Source organism: Amblyraja radiata, chromosome 10 (assembly GCF_010909765.2).
Source record: "Amblyraja radiata isolate CabotCenter1 chromosome 10, sAmbRad1.1.pri, whole genome shotgun sequence".
Taxonomy (NCBI): domain Eukaryota; kingdom Metazoa; phylum Chordata; class Chondrichthyes; order Rajiformes; family Rajidae; genus Amblyraja; species Amblyraja radiata.
Genome location: NC_045965.1, coordinates 46,855,263 through 46,874,221, shown reverse-complemented (window position 1 = coordinate 46,874,221; position 18,959 = coordinate 46,855,263). Strand labels below are relative to the sequence as shown.

General features: G+C 42.9%; 2 protein-coding genes across 3 annotated transcripts in view; one reads left to right on the top strand and one right to left on the bottom strand.

Annotated features, from left to right (window-relative positions):
- hectd3 (HECT domain E3 ubiquitin protein ligase 3) overlaps positions 1 to 7,488 on the bottom strand; it is a 46,738-nt gene extending 39,250 nt beyond the window's left edge. The window contains exons 1-3 of one of the 2 annotated variants that reach the window (XM_033028734.1): positions 7,083 to 7,488; positions 1,921 to 2,244; positions 319 to 479 (exon numbers count right to left, since the gene is read on the bottom strand). In XM_033028734.1, coding sequence (XP_032884625.1) covers positions 319 to 479; positions 1,921 to 2,238 — 479 coding nt within the window. In that variant the 5' untranslated portion in view covers positions 2,239 to 2,244; positions 7,083 to 7,488. The remainder of the gene's footprint in view (positions 1 to 318; positions 480 to 1,920; positions 2,245 to 7,082) is intronic. The other variant, XM_033028736.1, reaches the window with a different exon arrangement.
- A 148-nt stretch (positions 7,489 to 7,636) lies between these two features.
- Positions 7,637 to 18,959, top strand: part of urod (uroporphyrinogen decarboxylase) — a 51,388-nt gene continuing 40,065 nt past the window's right edge. The window contains exons 1-2 of the mRNA XM_033028733.1: positions 7,637 to 7,778; positions 15,684 to 15,796. Coding sequence (XP_032884624.1) covers positions 7,756 to 7,778; positions 15,684 to 15,796 — 136 coding nt within the window. The 5' untranslated portion in view covers positions 7,637 to 7,755. The remainder of the gene's footprint in view (positions 7,779 to 15,683; positions 15,797 to 18,959) is intronic.

The following is an 18,959-nucleotide window of genomic DNA, read 5'->3' as shown; positions in this document are numbered from 1 at the left end:
TCTAGCTGTAGCATTCACTATCATAACGTTTAACAGATATGTGGACAGGTGCATGGATAGGGTAGGTTTCGAGGGTGATGGGCCAAGCACGGGACAAGTGTAGATTGGGTATGTTGGTCGGTGTTGGCAAGTTTGGCCGAAGGGCCTGTTTCCACCCTGTATGACTATGACATATTTAAGTCCTCAAGGAGCTTGGGATGGTTCTCTATGTTAGATGCAAGTTGTTGATACATTTTGTATGATATACAAGTTACACACAGACATTGTATTTGAAGTTAGTGTTAACTAATTTAACGGCATGATAACATTTCATTCTACCTGGTACATGGTCTGTAGTCATAGCCAAAAAGCTGCTGCTGTTTCTGAAGCCTTTCAGGAGTTTCTACTGGCACAAGCCGCTCACCACCTTCAGGCTGCTTACATAGAAGAATCCATCCTTCTTTACTCTGACAACTGCTGTTGTACTCTTGTATTTGTTCCTGAAGTATCATCAAAACAAATGGTTATTACTCAAATGGATAATTCATTCCCCAGAAGGTCTACATTATATTACGAGATTGAGAGATTTATTTTGCACTGGCTTCAAAATCACCACTATAATTGGAAGAATCCATGGCAACTAAACGTCTCAAGTAAAGCTTTGCTAATTAAACATAATCCAGTATTACTTGGGACTGTTAGAATAAGCCAATTAGTTCAAAAATGATAAAAATAAGCAAATCTTTGCAAAGTGTTTAAAGTATGTTGTGCCTGCAGTTCTATAACCTTGGTACTTGATCATATTACTTCCTACTGCATTCCACAAGCACCAGGTTAAAAGACTTGTTCTGTGTGGTTCACCACAAAACCATGGTATCATTTTAAAAATAGAAATACAATGCTTAAAATACGTAAAAAATACTTAACAACATTGTAGTTAAGTAATTACTGAAATGATTTAATGGGCAAGTGTAGTGGAGACACAGCACCATCATTACGCTTGACTGAAAAGCTATCAAGTCTGAGATTAATGAAACCCACAAGAAAACAAAACGACTTTTCATCAACTGTTCTGTTGCTCAATTCAAAATTGAGTATGCAAATGCAAATTGAGTATATTAATGCAAATAAATAAAACAATCTCACAAATGAATGTCAACTCTGAAGAACTGCATACTGAGGAAAAGTGTCTAAAATATTTTGAAGAATGTAGTATTTAAACATAAAACAGAGAACAGTACAGCACAAACAGGCCCTTTGGCCCACATGCCACCAAGACCAATTCTTATCTGCTTGTACATAATCCATATTCCTTCAATCACTACATATCCGCAGGCTTATCTAAAAGTGTCTTAAATGTCATTATCATATCTCACCCCCACCAATGCGTTCCATGTGTTCGCTACCTTCTACGTAAAAGTCTGGCCCCGTTCATCTAATTTAAACTTTGTGCCACTCACCTTAAAGTCATGCCCTATAGTATTTGATTATCCATCCTGCTGACCAGTATATTATATCTATCCATCATATATACACACACACACATATATATCTATATACACACACACACACATATATACACACACATAATATATATATATATATATATATATATATACACACACACACACATATATCTATATAATAAATGTATAGATATTATACGCTTATATACATACATACATATATATATATATATACATATACATATACCTCTCGTAATTTTATATACTCATATCAGGTCTCCCATCAACCTCCGCCATTCCAGAAAAAACTATCCAAGTCTATACAACCTCTCCCTGTGGCTAATACCCTCAAATCCAGGCATTATTCTGGTAACCTCCCCAGCACCGATTTAAACAGTTGAAAAAAAACAATAAAAACATTTAAGAACAGTTAAATCATCAGTAAAAACCAGGAAACAACTGTCAGAAGATTCACCTGATCCAGCTTCACCCAGAGACCATGGCTGTTGCAGTATTCCTCGCCTGTGGCTTTGATGCATGTTCCTCTCTTTAACTCAATATCAAAGAGTTTTTTGCGTTGAGACTGGGAGGCTAACTGCCAGACTGTAACAAAGTACTGGGATCTCCCAAGTGATGTACTGGAAATGGTGGAATCTTTCCAAAATTTGTACAAGACTTCTCTGGGGACGTAACACAGAGCTTCTGGCAAAGGTTTGCTGTTCCTGAAGCAATCAATGCATTCAATGAGAAATCTGATCCTTCCCAAAATGTAATGCGGATTTTCAGGATTCATCGCCGTCTAAAATGAACAAGACATTCAGATTGTTGATTTATCATTATTAATGTGAACATTATTCATCCAAGTTCTGTTTCAATTGCATGAAGAATAGGAAAGGCAGCGTTGAGTACTAACGCTTAGCAACTTCTGAGTTCAATTAATTTTCCTCCCCTACCATTCCTTGTCTTACCAAATTAATAGGTATACAAGAAGTGAGGATAAGGAGCCTACCCTTGGTTCATAGCCAAATGCAGAATGTTTATTGCAAATAGGTCAGCTGCAGAAATGGAAAACAAATACTGACAAAATAAGAGGACGCACTGAAAATGTATATAACTTCAAAGGTCTGCTGAAGATGGAAGGCAGACAAATTACAAATAAATCAAACTGCTAACAAGCAGCAAATACTTCAAAATAAACTATCCCAAAAGAGCTAGTATAGACGAGAAAAGGTAGGGGTGGAGAAATCAGAAAAGGTTCAATAGTTATGCATCAATAGTTTACATCAAATGCCTCACTATATGACGATGTTGCAAAACACTCTTTACTACGGATTAATAATAATAATAATGGATGGGATTTATATAGCGCCTTTCTAATACTCAAGGCGCTTTACATCGCATTATTCATTCATTCCTCAGCCACACTCGGTGGTGGTAAGCTACTTCTGTAGCCACTGCTGCCCTGGGGCAGACCGACGGAAGCGTGGCTGCCAATCTGCGCCTACGGCCCCTCCGACCACCACCAATCACTCACACACATTCACACACAGGCAAAGGTGGGTGAAGTGTCTTGCCCAAGGACACAACGACAGTATGCACTCCAAGCGGGATTCGAACCGGCTACCTTCCGGTCGCCAGCCGAACACTTAGCCCATTGTGCCATCTGTCGTCCCAATGATGCATTCATATTATAGCAAAAGAGTCTGAAATACTTCACTCAGGATTATCCAACATGAACTGACACAAGGATGCAATAGGGCAGACAATCAAAAGGACTAGATGCCAAAGGTGAACAGGGGATTTTAATAATGCCACTACCACTAGGGGCGCCGCATGATGGCAGCCTCTGCCTACAGTCTGTCTGTTTTTCCATTTAAAAAATTTTTTAGTCTGTTTAAAAAGTATGTTTTGGAGGGTTTTTTAGTTTTTTTATGTGGGGGAAGTGGGTAGGGTAAGGGGGAAACTGTTTCTCAGTCACTTCCTGGCGAGGATGCGACTATTCACCGAGTCGCATCTTCGCCCCCCCCTCCCGCGCGGCCTACCAACTGGATTGGCGCGGCCTTTCCTGCAATAAGCAAGTTCAGTATTCCGACTGCGCATGCCCAGATCATAGGTCACTCCCTATAAACATTCTCGGTGAATCTGCATGGGTGCAGACCTGTTTCGTCCGTGGTCGAGGTCTGGTCTCCGACGCTGCTGAGTTGCTGCTGGGTCGTCCCCCTCCTGGGGGGGGCGGACGGTCCAGCAGCGGTTCGGCAGCGCTTGCGGCGCCGGGGACCCGGGTTCGATCCTGGCTGCGGATGAGGTGCGGGTCTGTGTGCGCGCAGCTGCCGAGAATGTATCTCCGCCAGTCCAGTCTCCCCCCCCCCCACCGTCTCCCACTCGCATCAGCCCCATCTACCTTGCTGTTACACCCAGCTCTCCCGCTACTTGGCATCCACGTTCCTCAGATTAAATATATTTTTTACACATAAATCATGAATAAAGATAAGAATTTATACAGTTTATACAGTCAGCACTTCGTTAGCTTTTTCTTTATAGCGAGTGACCTTTGACAAATCCCATGATTCCTTCCATTTTTCGGAATATCAAACTCGCTTATTGCAGTAAGGATCGAACCTGGGTATCTGCGCTATAAGGTAGCAACTCTACCGCTGCACCCATGTGCCTCACTCTTGTAAGGCCAAACGTGACATCTAAATTGTCAACAGTCTGGTTCAATTTCAAAAATAAATAAGGAAGAAACATGGAATGGATGACTACAGAATAGATTTTCCTGACAAACACACAAACTAGATAATGCAACAGTAATGACTGAAGAACTATCAAGGAGTCAACCCCTATCAGAACAGAACCACCCAAAGCAGAGAATAGCCATTTTTAAAAAAAGATCTCAAGTTGGATAAAAAACTATGAATATTGATGAGGGCACTATGTCAACACAGACTGCAGCAATAATTTGATAAGGTTCTGCATGGTACGTTGCTCTGGAAGTTTAGATAACATGGGATCCAGGGAGAGCAGGCCACAGGATAGAGAATTAGCTTTGTCAAGAGAGTTTATTGTCATGTGTCCCAGATAGGGCAATGACATTCTTGTTTGCTGCAGTACAACAGAATATTTTAGGCATAAATACAGATCAGATCAGTGTGTGACCATATACCATAGAATATGTATACACACACATAAATAAACAGATAGGCTGCAATAGTTCATAGTTTAACTTACAAAATTCTTAAGGGGTTGGACAGGCTAGATGCAGGAAGATTGCTCCCGATGTTGGGGAAGTCCAGGACAAGGGGTCACAGCTTAAGGATAAGGGGTAAATCCTTTAAAACCGAGATGAGAAGAACTTTTTTCACACAGAGAGTGGTGAATCTCTGGAACTCCCTGCCACAGAGGGTAGTCGAGGCCAGTTCATTGGCTATATTTAAGAGGGAGTTAGATGTAGCCCTTGTGGCTAAGGGGATCAGAGGGTATGGAGAGAAGGCAGGTACGGGATACTGAGTTGGATGATCAGCCATGATCATATTGAATGGCGGTGCAGGCTCGAAGGGCCGAATGGCCTACTCCTGCACCTAATTTCTATGTTTCTATGTTTCTATGTTTGAAGTTGTGTTTAATAGTCTGATGGCTGTGGGGAAGCAGCTGTTCCTGAACCTGGTTGTTGCAGATTTCAGGCTCCTGTACCTTCTACCTGATGGCAGCAGAGAGATGAGTGTGTGGCCAGGATGGTGTGGGTCCTTGATGATGCTGGCAGCCTTTTTGAGGCAGCGGCTGCGATAGATCCCCTCGATGGTAGGGAGGTCAGAGCTGATGATGGACTGGACAGTGTTTACAACTTTTTGCAGCCTTTTCCGTTCCTGGACGCTCAGGTTCCCGTACCAAGCCACGATGCAACAGGTCAGCATGCTCTCTACTGTGCACCTGTAGATGTTTGAGAGAGTCCTCCTTGACCTACCGACTCTCCGTAATCTTCTCAGGAAGTAGAGGCGCTGATGTGCTTTCTTTATGATTGCATCAGTGTTCTGGAACCAGGAGAGATCTTTGGAAATATGCACGCTCAGGAATTTGATGTTCTTGACCCTTTCCACCATCGACCCGTTGATATAAACGGGACTGTGGGTCCCTGTCCCACCCCTTCCAAAGTCCACAATCAGTTCCTTGGTTTTGCTGGTGTTGAGAGCCAGGTTATTGTGCTGGCACCATTTGGTCAATCGGTCAATCTCACTTCTATACTTTGACTCGTCCCCATCAGTGATACGTCCAACAACAGTGGTGTCGTCGGCGAACTTGATGATGGGAGTTCGCACTATGTCCGGCTACGCAGTCATGAGTATAGTGAGTACAGCAGGGGGCTGAGCACGCAGCCTTGAGGTGCTCCCGTGCTGATTGTTATCTAGGATGACACATTTCCACCAATTAGAACAGACTGTGGTCTGTGAATGAGGAAGTCGAGGATCCAATTGCAGAGGGATGTGCAGAGACCCAGATCTGAGAGCTTAGTAATCAGCTTGGAGGAGATGACGGTATTAAATGCTGAGCTGTAGTCAATGAATAACAGCCTAACATATGAGTTTTTGTTGGCCAAATGGTCCAGAGCGGAGTGGAGAGCCAGTGAGATCTCATCCACCGTTGATCTGTTGTGGCGTTAAGCGAACTGCAGTGGGTCCAGGTTTTTGTCGAGGTAGGAGTTGATTTGCACCATGGTCAGCCTCTCAAAGCACTTCATCATGAAAGGAAGCAAAGTTTTTCAGACTGGAGGCCTGTAACTAGTGGTGTGCCTCAGGGATTGGTGCTAGGCCCATTGCTGTTTGTGGTTTATATCAATAATTTGGACAAGAATGTACAAAACATAGAACATAGAAGCAGTGAGTTTGCAGATGACACAATAGGTAGCATTGGAGATAGCAAAGATGGTTATCAAAAATTGCAACATGATCCTGGTTATTTATTTATTTATTTGGTTAGTTGGGCAGAGGAATGATTAATGAGTTTAATATCAACATGAGCAAGGTGTTGCATTTTGGGAAGTCAAACCAGGGCCTTCACAGTGACTGGCAGGGTTTTGGGGAGTGTTGTAGAGTAGAGGGATCTAGGAGCGCAGGTACATAGTTCCTTGAAAGTGACATCAAAGGTAGATAGAGTGGTCAAGAAGGCATTTGGCTTATTGGCCTTCATCAGTCAGAGCACTGAGTATTGACATTGGGATGTTATGTTACAGTTGTGCAAAACATTGGTGAAGCCACATTTAGAGTATTGTGTTCAGTTTTGGTCATCCTGTAATAGGAAAGATTGTGCTGTAGTTAAGCTGGAAAGGGTGCAAATAAGATTTACGAGGATGTTGCATCGAGGGCTCGAGATTGACGACTCCACTGTAGCATTGACAATAATTACATTCCTGATCTGGGATGCAATGCCCGCTGAATTACTCCAGTGATGTGTGCCCGATTTTAACCTGCGCGTTAATTGCCATAAGCTGAGGCTCCAAAATAATCAAAGCCATCCCCTTAGCCATTTGTGCAAAACAAAAGTGATGACCAGCACTCTACCGTTTTATAGAATACCAAGACAGTCGCGACTTCTACCGACATTTGCACCGCCCTAGGCCGTGTTTACATCAACCCTGCCACTTACTTGTGTAGGAAGTAATTGCAGATGTTGGTTTATACCGAAGATAGTTACAAAATGCTGGAATAACTCAACGGGTCAGGAAGCATCTCTGGAAAGAAGGAATGGGTGACGATTCGGGTCGAGAACCTTCTTATAGACTGAGAGTCGGGGGAGAGGGAGACTAGAGCTATGGACGGGTAAGGTGTGAAAACGACAGATCAAAGCAGACGTTGTTCAACGGATTGTAGAATGGTTCAACTGACGACTTGCCCCTCCCGTGCTTCCTGCTCTCAGGCGGCGCCGCAAGACCGCCGCCTGCCTCTGGCTTCAAGGGTCCTTCCGCGATGCGTCCGGCGATCACGTGATCCGACTGGCTCAAAGATCACACAGCGGAGCTCTGGGCGGCCCCGGTCACGTGGGGTGGGGGGATGCAGGGGGCGGGGCCGCTGTCTCACGAAAGCCGATTGGACGGGTGTGGTAACGTGCCGGGGGAGAGGAGATAAACCGTCACGTGCCGGGGGGGAAAGAGAGAGCTATCTCACTCAGTCACGTGACGGGGGAGAGAAGGCGATACACCGTCACGTGCCGGAGGGGGAAGATAAAGCTGTGGCATCCAGTCACGTGCCGGGGGGCGAGCCAGCCAGCCAACTGTCAACGCTGTGCAGAAGAGGAGCGGCTGGAGGAGGAGCCCACAGACATGGAGCACGGCGACTACTTCAGGTAAGTCTAACTTTGGACGGGAAACAGCTGCCAGAGGAAGTAGGATAGATAAACAGATGTGCGAGTTTGCAGCGGGTAACTTCAGCGGGGCAGCTCCCTGGAGCGCCAGTATACGTAGTTTCAATTAAAAGCCGGCTGGAATAAACTCCGCGGCTCGTTGAGATCCACAGATACTGGAAGCCCTCGCCTGCACCCCCGATAGACACAGTCCGCAGCAACGTGTTCTTATTTTAATGCAAAGGTGGCGATTTGCTGGACACTCCAAAATAAATCCCTTGATTAGACCGTGATAAACTTAAAAGTCCCGCCACTGTCTTTTAATAGCAAGTTTCCAACTTGTGAGAAGTTACAAACACAATGACAGTCACTGTTTATCATATCTGGGGGTTATTTACAACCTAGCTGTCAGCAGCTGTGAAGCATTGGTGCCTCGATGTTGTATAATCACTGTGTTGTCGGTGTTGTATAACCAGACTCTATGCTGTCATATGGAGACACAAGGAACTACAGCTGCTGGAATCTTGAGCAAAAGGCAACGTTGTTTTTAACTGATGAAGGGTCCCGTCCCGAAACGTCGCCTGTTCATTCCCTTCACAGTTACTGTCTGACCCGCTGAGTTCCTCCAGCACTTTATATTGTGCTTCAGATTTAATGCGGTAGTATGCTAGGAACTGTCCTGGGCCTCCACCAATACCAGAGTGAGCCCATACGCACAGCTGTCCCCTCTCTCTCCCACCCCCCTCCCCCTACCCCTAACACACGTATGCCTCCCCTTCCCATCCAACTACATTCCTCCTTCTAGCTTGACAATGTGCAACTCTTCAATCATTTTGTCTCACCTTCTGTCTTTTCATCTGTGACCTTTATATACCTGGCAAAAAAACCCTCACCTGTATCAATTTCTTACTGGCAAGGCTTTGGGTGGCATGGTGGCAGAGCGGTAGAGTTGCTGCATTACAGCAGCAGCGATCCGGGTTCAATCCTGACTACGTGCTGATTGTACAGAATTTGTATTTTCTCCCTGTGATCTTCAGGGTTTTCCCCAGGTGCTCTGGTTTCCTCCCATATTTTAACGACGTACAGGTTTTGAGGTTAATTGGCTTCGGTAAAAGTTATAAATTGTCCCTAGTGTGTAGGATAGTACTAGTTTATGGGAATCGCTAGTCGGCGCCAACTCGGTGGGCCAAAGGGCCTGTTTCCGTACTGCATCTCTAAACTAAACTAAAACTGTCCTACCTCTCCTGTCTTCCAGTTTTCTAATCCCACCCAATCCCCCATCTATCTGAAAAAGTGTCCCAAACCAAAATATAACCTATCCATGTTCTCCAGAGATGATGCCTGACCCACTGAGTTACTCCAAACACTGTATTTTTTTTCTATGCTAAGAATTGCTCTGTTATTAGTAACATGAGAAGTAGATTTACATAGATTTATTCATTAATGTTTATATCGTATATTTATCAATATTCTGCAAAAAAAGGTTATATTCTATTTTTATAATTCAATATAAACTTGCAATGGAATTGGTATAGGCAGGGAGTCATTCAACCCCACTGAGTCCATACTCAGAGTGAGGCCCAACACAAGTTTAAGGAACAGCACCTCATATTTCGTGTGGGCAGCTCACAACCAAGCGGTATGAATTTTGACTTCTCTAACTTCAAGTAACCCTTGCTTTCACTCTCCATCCTTCCCCCATCCTAGTTCTCCAACCAGTCTGACTGTCCCCCTGATTAAACTTTATCCTTAAATGCTTCGTTGTCAACTTCCCCTAGCTAATAATGATCTATGCTACATTTTCCTTGATATTCGTCCCTTACAACTTTTACCGAAATCAATTAACCTTAAAACCTGTACGTTGTTGAAATGTGGGAGGAAACTGGAGCACCTGGGGAAAACCCACAACATCACAGGGGGAAAATACAAACTCTGTACAGTGATGTCTCGTTTTCACACTTACACTTCCATATCTCTGTCTCTCTCTCCTCTGACTCTCAGTCTGAAGAAAGGTCTCGACCCAAAACATTACCCGTTAATTCTATCCAGAAATGTTGCCTGTCCCACTGTGTTACTCCAATATTTTGTGCCTATCTTTTGTGTCAATATTAGGACTTGGTAAAGCAATCTGGTTGATCCTATTCCTCTAGACTTTTAAATAATATTTCAGATATTTCTGTTTCCATCATTCTTACTAGCAATTTGTTCCAGATTAGAATTACCCCACATTTTACAAAAAGGCAGTTTTCCACGCATCCTATCCCCTTGGAGTAGGCAATTCGGCCCTTCGAGCCTCTGGTCCTTGGTCCGGCTGGCATCTGCAACAAGAAATTATTTACTCTCTTCGCTCAATCTAAACCTGTATCTTCCCCACCAGCATTAACCTTCAGTGTCATCTGTTCTTGCCCTTCTTCCCTGATTTTAAGAACACTATTCCAACTTCTCCAAACTAACCTTGAAGCTGAAATCCTTAATTCTAGGATCATTCTAATAAACCTCGTCTGCACCATCCGAGAGTATCCCATCTTTCTTCAGATGTATAGACCAGAATCAGACTTCATCCTCTAATTGAGGTCTTGCCAATAGAAACATAGAAACATAGAAAATAGGTGCAGGAGTAGGCCATTCGGCCCTTCGAGCCTGCACCGCCATTCAATATGATCATGGCTGATCATCCAACTCGGTATCCTGTACCTGCCTTCTCTCCATACCCCCTGATCCCTTTAGCCACAAGGGCCACATCTAACTCCCTCTTAAATATAGCAATGGTTTATAAAGTTTCAGCCATTCTATTTTTATACTTTTACGGCTTAGCTTTCTTTTTAGGATATATTGCCTATAAGGTGCTACATTCAAAGGCTCGAATATGAATATAAGTCTCATGGCTGATTTATTCAACCTTTAGTGCTGTGAAGCTGTTATAATGAAGAGTTCCCAGTGAATTAACCCAACAGAGTAACAGATCATTTCATGAAATAAATTCTCAAAGTTAACAATAATGATTTTCAATACAAAGTGCTGCAGTGATGCATCAGGTCAGGCAGTATCAGTAGAAGGAATGGCTAGACTTCAGAGTCTGAAGAAAGTTCCAGGCCCAAAATATTGCCTATCCAGTACCTCCACAGATGCTGCCTGACCCGATGAGTTACCCCTACACGTTGTGTTTTGCGCAAGATTCTAACATCTGCAGTTCCTTGTGCCTCAATGTCATATGTGTTTAGGGATTGGATTATACTTTAGTGTCTACATCCAAACATGCATACAAAAACAATTTAATTTTATTTAACGCTTTAATTCAATTTAACACCTTTAGAAGCCAAATACATGTATAATTACTTACTAACTATCCTGAGGAAATGGTGCCGTGTAGATATTAGTAGCAGCAGTTTAGCCAGAGCAAGCTTTTGGGTGAAGCTATGTGGTCTCTGTTCTACTCAAGTACACCATTGTTGAGTGTCTTTCCTGTTAATCTCCATAGACCACTTCCCAGAATAATGATATTGCAGTAAACCAGCTTGCAACGTGCTTTTTATCTGTAACAAATGGTGTCCTCATTTTCTATCAGCATTGTACCACTTGTCTACTTTCATAGATAGGATCACTTTGTTGCAATGGATGCTTCTTCAGACAAAAGTTCACTTGGATGCTATTGTTTTCATTCTTTTAATTTTACTTCAACCATCTCAATCTACGAAGAAAGGTCATACAGTCACATAGCTTGGAAACAGTCCCTTCAGCCGAACTTGCCCATGCCCACCAAGATGCCCCATGTACACTTATCCCAGCTGCCCGCATTTGGCACATATTCCTCAAAACATTTCCTATCGATGTACCTGCCCAAATATATTTTAGATGTTGTTGTAGTACCTACCTCAACTACCCTCCTCCCTCAACTCTGTCCATGGACCCCAACAGTCTTTTCAGGTGAAGCAGAGGCTCTCTTGCACCTCCTCCAAACTCATCTACTGTATCCGCTGTTCCAGGTGTGGATTCCTATATATCAGTGAGACCAAGCACAGGCTTGGCGATCATTTCACTGAACCCCTCTACTCGGTCTGCCTAAACCTACCTGATATCCCGGTTGCTAAACACTTTAACTCCCCCTCCCATTTCCACACTGACCTTTCTGTTCTGGGCCTCCTCCATTGTCAGAGTGAGGCCCAGCGTAAATTGGAGGAACAGTAGCCTATGTTTCGCTTGGGCAGCTTACACCACAGCAGTATGAATATTGACCACTAACTTCAAGTAACCCTTGCTTTCCTCTCTCTCCATCCCTCCCTCTTCCCAGTCCTTCGACCAGTCTGATTGTCCCTGATTTTATCTCTGTTTGCTTTGATGTTACCTTCTCCTAGCTAATAATACTTTCCTTGGACCTCACCCCCTTTGATGACTTGTTCTCACACCTTACACTTCCTTATCTCTGTATCTCCCCCTTCGCTGACAGTCTGAAGAAGGGTCTCGACCCGAAACATTACCCATTCCTTCTCTCTGGAGATGTTGCCTGTCCTGCTGAGTTACTACAGCATTTTGTGTCTTTCTTCAGTTTAAACCAGCATCTGCAGTTCCTTCCTACACATACGTCAGCGACCTCCTCTGGCAGCTCATTCCATATACCCACCACCCTTCAGGTTCCTATTATATTTTTCCCATCTCACCTTGTGTCTTCTGGTTCTTTATTATTCTACTTGGGATAAAAGATTGTGCATTCATTCGATCTATTCCCCTCATGATCTCGTACACCTCTAAATGATCACCATCCTCTTAACCTCAAGGTCCTAGCCTGTCCAACCTCTCTCTGTAGCTCATGCTTGTAACATCCTTGTAAATCTCTCTGCACTCTTTCAAGCTTAACACCATCCTTCCTAGGGTGATCAAAACTGAACACAATACTAGGTGTGACTTCAGCAATGTCTTGCACAACTGTAACATAACATCCCCAAGTTCTATACTCAACACCTTGTCTGATGAATTCACCCACTACAACAACCCTGTGGTCCTTCTATCCTTCTGTAATCTCTCTGTCTACATATCTGATCCTCTGTCTCCCACTGGCCATTGGGTGGCCTATAATATAATCCTATTGGAGTGATTGCTCCTTTCTTATTTTTAAATTCAACCCACAATGCCTCCGTGGCATTATCCGTGTTTAGTAAAGCATTTCCTGTACCTCTTGCCTCCCTCTACATCATGTCTGAAACATCAAAACGCTGGCATGTTGAGCTACCAGTTATGTTCCTCTTGCAACCAAATTTCTGTAAAGGCCATAATCATAATTCCAGGCACAGATCCAGGCTTTAGGTTCATCAGTTTTATCCACAATATTCCTTGCTTTGAAGTAAACACACCACAGCCTTGCATGATCCTCGTATTCACAAAGCACTCCCTGCCTGTCCTTCATTTGAGACTTGCTCCTCATAACCTCTCTCATCAGCCCTTCTATTTACTGACCTGTTGCTCTGGTCCCCCCCCCCCGCCATTCTAATTTAAATCTTACAAGCAGCACGAGCAAACCTCCCTGCAGGATGTTGGTGCCCCTCCAGAAGAGTATTTTGCAGAATTTAGTTATTTCCTGACCAGTATTTGTCAATCAAAAAACAGATTATCCATTCATTACTACATTACTGTTAATGAGAGCTTATTGTGCATAAATAATTAAATGTTTTTTTAAAAATATTAAAACAGTGGCTCCACTTAAAGTACTTCATGGCTGCAAATTGCAATAGGCATGTGAAAAGGAAGTGAAAGACACATTCTAAATGCATGTTTTTTATTTTATATTGAAGCACATGGATAAAGTATAAATTGTTTGTCTTGACTTGAAACCTTAAAATGTCCATATATATTTTGCATAAATGTCCAAAGTATGTTGAACTCTAATTCTTACTTAACTTCAATAGGCAGTTTTTAGGTTATGGATTTTAATCATGATTCCAAATGCAGTTACTTATGCACCCTCCTGTTTTGGTGGGGTTGGGCCCATGTCTGCGCAGCATGATAAAGTTTGTGGCCTTTTCCTATTAACCAAAAACTACAAGTGAAAAACAATTAATAAAAAAATAAAAAAATAAACTGTGATAGGACCAGTAAGATAATTATTGCTGAAAGATTTGTTTTTTTCCACTTGCAACAATCCGTTCATTGTTAGTACATTTATGTGTCTACTTTTTTTCAAAAGTAAAATAACAGCAGTGCATTTTACGCTGTGCTGTGCGATGTATCCCTTTGGTTTTAACCGGTATTGTTTGAAGAATAGAGGCACTTGAGAAATTGCCTTTTGATGGGGAGGAAGATGTTTTTTTATGATTATTGTTCTATTTTACTCTGGAAATTTTATTTCTGAGTTTAATCCAGGAAATATGATCGAGGAATCAATTTGAAGGTCGATTTCACACTGATTTTGGTCTCAGGTTGTCAATCATTTGCCTCCTAGGTTGAAAAAATTGATTTAGAAATAATTCAAATAGCATTTTAGCTTGAAAGTTACCTTGCAAACATTTAATATATTTGTAATTTGTATTTGTCCGTTATTTCTTTGAGGCCACTTCACTCAACGAGAGAATGGTTTACATTGTGTCTATCTTTGTTAATATTGAGGATAGCAAACCAAGTGTGATGAGTTTGTTGAAGATACTAAGCTGGGTAGCAATGTAGGTTGTCAGGAGGATGCAGATAAGCTTCTGGTTGATCTAGACAAGCAAAGTCAATGCATAAGTATACAACCGATAGAACGTGCAATCTAACTTTGGTAGGAAAATGTGTTTCATTATAAGGGCAAGTACTGGAAAAATGGTGGTGTTCAGAGAGACCTGTATGTCCTATATCTGAATCATTGCAAGTTAACATGCATGTAATTAAGAACGCAAACTGTTTGTTATCCTTTATTACAAGAGGATTTCACTACAAGAGTAGAGCCATTCATTGTAATTATATAGGACCCTAATGGGACGGTATCTGGAATACTGTGCACAGGTCTGACCTCCTGTCTAAAGAAGGATATATGTGTCATAGGAGTGCAGCGAAGCTTCACCATATTGATTCTTGGGATTGCGTCTCTGCTATATTCTCCTTGGTTTAGAAAACTGAATGATGAGCTCTTTGAAATATCTATAATACACAGGTTGGATGATGGAGTGTCTAGAACGAGAGGACAAAATCCCCAAATACCACATGAGATGAGAATACATTTCTTCACCTAGAGAACAACAAATTTCTCTGAATTTCAAGAGGGATCTGCTCAGTTACTGAGTATTCAAGATAGAGTTTGATAGATTTTTGAATGACGAGGGAATCATTCCATATGAGGTTAGCAAAGGAAAAGTTCAGTCTAGTTTATTGTCACGTGTACAGAGGTACAGTGAAAAGCTTTTGTTGCTTGCTAACCAGTCAGCAGAAAGACAATGCATGATTATAATCGATCCATAGTGTATAGATACATAATAAGGGAATAACGTTTAGTGCAAAGTTTAGTTGCAAGTGCAAAAGATCAACCATGATCGTTTTGAATGACCGAGCAAGAACAAGGATAGAAGAATGTCATATCATTTGTTTGGTTCTTGGTTTGCATCTAAAGTTTTGTAACTCGACGGGCCAGGATGTTGTAATGAACGGAGTGCTGGAAGAACTCAACAGATCATGCAGCATCTCTGGAGGGAAATGGACCACAGCGTTTCAGATCGGGACCCTTCTTCAGACTGATACTGTTATAATTTTCCAGTTAAGCAAAGCTTAATGTGCAGCATTTTACACTGAAGATTTTGAGAGTTCGAGCCAATGGGATTAAAAATGTTTTAATAGAAAGTCCTTGTTATTTGCAAGAATAAAATTATTAACATGCATTTATTATTGACAATGTCTATGATTGTGTCCCTTCATTATAACATATGTCACTGTATTTGGTATGATTTTCAGCTCCAAAGATTTTCCAGCATTGAAAAATGATACATTCCTCAAAGCAGCTTGGGGTGAGGTGACTGATTATGTCCCAGTTTGGTGTATGAGGCAGGCGGGAAGGTATCTCCCAGGTAAGCAACAGGTCCATAATTCTAAGTCAGATCCGTGGTATGGAAATCTCCTCTTGAGTATATTGTGATCAGCCCTGTTACGTGTGTGAGAAATTAGACTCTTAAAATATATCCAATCCATGACCATGACCATGACCATTCCAATGATGTACAGGTTTGTAGGTTAATTGGCTTGGTAAATGTAAAAATTGTCCCTAGTGGGTGTAGGATAGTGTGAATGTGCGGGGATCACTGGTCGGCGCGTACCCGATGCTTATTGCCCCAGCTCAATAACTTTTTAGAAACACTTGTTATGTAATTGTGAATGTGAGGATAGGGCATGTAACAAACAGGATAACTCTCAAAGGTAGACAAAAAATGCTGGAGAAACTCAGCGGGTGGCAGCATCTATGGAGAGAAAGAATAGGTGATATTTCGGGACGAGAACCTTCTCAAGACTTCCTGAATTCAGTATCCCTTCCAAATGATGCAGTCAAGTGAGTACTTTTTGCAGTCAACTCCTTTAAAAAAATCGGAAGTGTGAGCCAAGCTGCTTTACTGAATCATTTTGTAATATCTTCCATAATGACTTCAGCAGACTTGTGACAAAAGATATTTATCCACTCTTTTTCAATTCATTTTTTTTGGTACCGGGAAGTCTTTGCCAGGACTAGTATTTATTGCCTTTCTCTGTTGCCCTTGAGAATAAGGTGAGTGCATTACTTTCTTTAGCTGACACTGCAGAGGAACAACTCCAGGCGTGTTTGGAGTCTGTAGACTGGGCAATGTTCAGGGACTCGGCAACAGACCTGAATGAATACGCCACAGTCGTTACAGACTTCATAAAGAAATGTGTGGAGGACTGCATTTAAAAAAAAAACTGTTTCCTAACCAGAAGCCTTGGTTGAACCATGAGATCCGCACTCTTCTGAAGTACAGATTCCGGGAATTCAGATCTGGAGATACAGAGGTCTACAAGAAGTCCAGATACGACCTTGGTAAGCCCATCAAAAAGGCCAAAAGGGACCTGCTCCAAGCTGGAGGATGAGACGGATGTTCGGCAACTGTGGCAGGGCTTGAATGCCATCACCTCCTACAAGGCAAAATCAGGAGGCAGCTCAATTGTCAGTGAAGCATCAATCCCTGACGAGCTCAATGCGTTTTTCGCACGCTTTGATAGGGGGAACACTGATGTGCATTCCCGAGCCCCATTTGCCGTGATGGCAATACAGTCACAGAGGCCGACGTCAGAAGATCCTTCGAGGGGGGGGTGAACCATCGGAAAGCGCCTAGACCTGATGGTATACCCGGCCGTGTTCTAAAAACTTGTGTGGACCAACTGGCTGGAGTTTTTACGGACATTTTCAACCTCTCACTTCTGAGGTTTGAGGTTCCCACCTGCTTTAAAAGGGCATCAATAATACTGGTGCCCAAGAAGAGCAAGGTGACGTGCCTCAATGACTATCGACCAGTGGCACTAACGTCTGTGGTGATGAATTGCTTTCAGAGGTTGATTATGGTGCATATCAACTCCTACCTCGACAAAAACCTGGACCCACTGCAGTTCGCTTACCGCCACAACAGATCAACGGTGGATGCGATCTCACTGGCTCTCCACTCCGCTCTGGACCACTTGGACAACAAAAACTCGTATGTAAGGCTGTTATTCATTGACTACAGCTCAGCGTTTAATACCATCATCCCCTCCAAGCTGGTTACCAAGCTCTCAGATCTGGGTCTCTGCGCATCCCTCTGCAATTGGATCCTCGACTTCCTTATCCACAGACCACAGTCTGTCCGTATTGGTGGAAATGTGTCATCCTCGATAACAATCAGCACGGGAGCACCTCAATTCAGCGTACTCAGTCCCCTGCTTTACTCAATCTATACTCATGACTGCTTAGCCGGACATAGTGCGAACTCCATCATCAAGTTCACCGACGACACCACTGTTGTGGGACGAATCACTGATGGTGACGAGTCAGAGTATAGAAGTGAGATCGACCAATTGACCAAATGGTGCCAGCATAACAACCTGGCTCTCAACACCAGCAAAACCAAGGAACTGATTGTGGATTTTGGAAGGGGTAGGATAGGGACCCACAATCCCGTTTATATCAACGGGACGATGATGGAAAGGGTCAAGAACTTCAAATTCCTGGGCGTGCATATTTCCAAGGATCTTTCCTGGTCCCAGCATACTGATGCAATTATAAAGAAAGCACATCAGCACCTCTACTTCCTGAGAACATTACGGAGAGTCAGTATGTCAAAGAGGACTCCCTAGAATGTCTACACGTGCACAGAGAGCATGCTGACTGGTTGCATCGTGGTTTGGTTCGGAAACTTGAGCGTCCAGGAGCGGAAAAGAATGCAGAAAGTTGTGACCACTGCCCAGTCCATCATCGGCTCTAACCTCCCCACCATCGAAGGGCTCTATTGCAGTCGCTGCCTCAAAAAGGCTGCTAACATCATCAAGGACCCACACCCTCCTGGCCACACACTCATCTCTCTGCTGCCAGCAGGTAGAAGGTACAGGAGCCTGAAATCTGGTACATCCAGGTCCAGGAACAGCTTCTTCCCCACAGCCATCAGGCTATTAAACACGCCATCAAACAAACTGTGAACTATAACAGCCTGTTGCACTTTATCTGTTTATTTATGTGTGTATATATAATCTATGCTATGTAGACACACTGAACTGTTCCGTATTTATGCTTACAATACTCTGTTGTACTGCAGCAAGCAAGAATTTCATTGTTCTATCTGGGACACATGACAATAAACTCTCTTGCCGACAGTCTAAAGGTACATAATTTTATGCCCTCTGAACATTAAGACTTGGACCACTAGGCTTCGTTGTGTTAAGAGGTAGATCATTTGCTCTGGATGCACAGTTCCTGACAACTTGTAGCAACAGTATCCATGTGGCTGATCAGATGAGTAGCTTTTTAATGATCCAGAAATGTTACTTGTTACATATCAACCTACAGCTGAATGTTGTCTGGATCTTGCTATGTGCAAGCATGGACTACTTTATTTTCTGAGGAGTTTGAAGTGGGATTGAACATATTGTAATCATCAGCAAACCTCTCCACTTCCAACTGTATGACAGAAGAAAGGTCATTGACAAAGTAGCTGAAGGTGGATGTAGTTGAGGCTCGATCCTGAACAACCTCTCCAC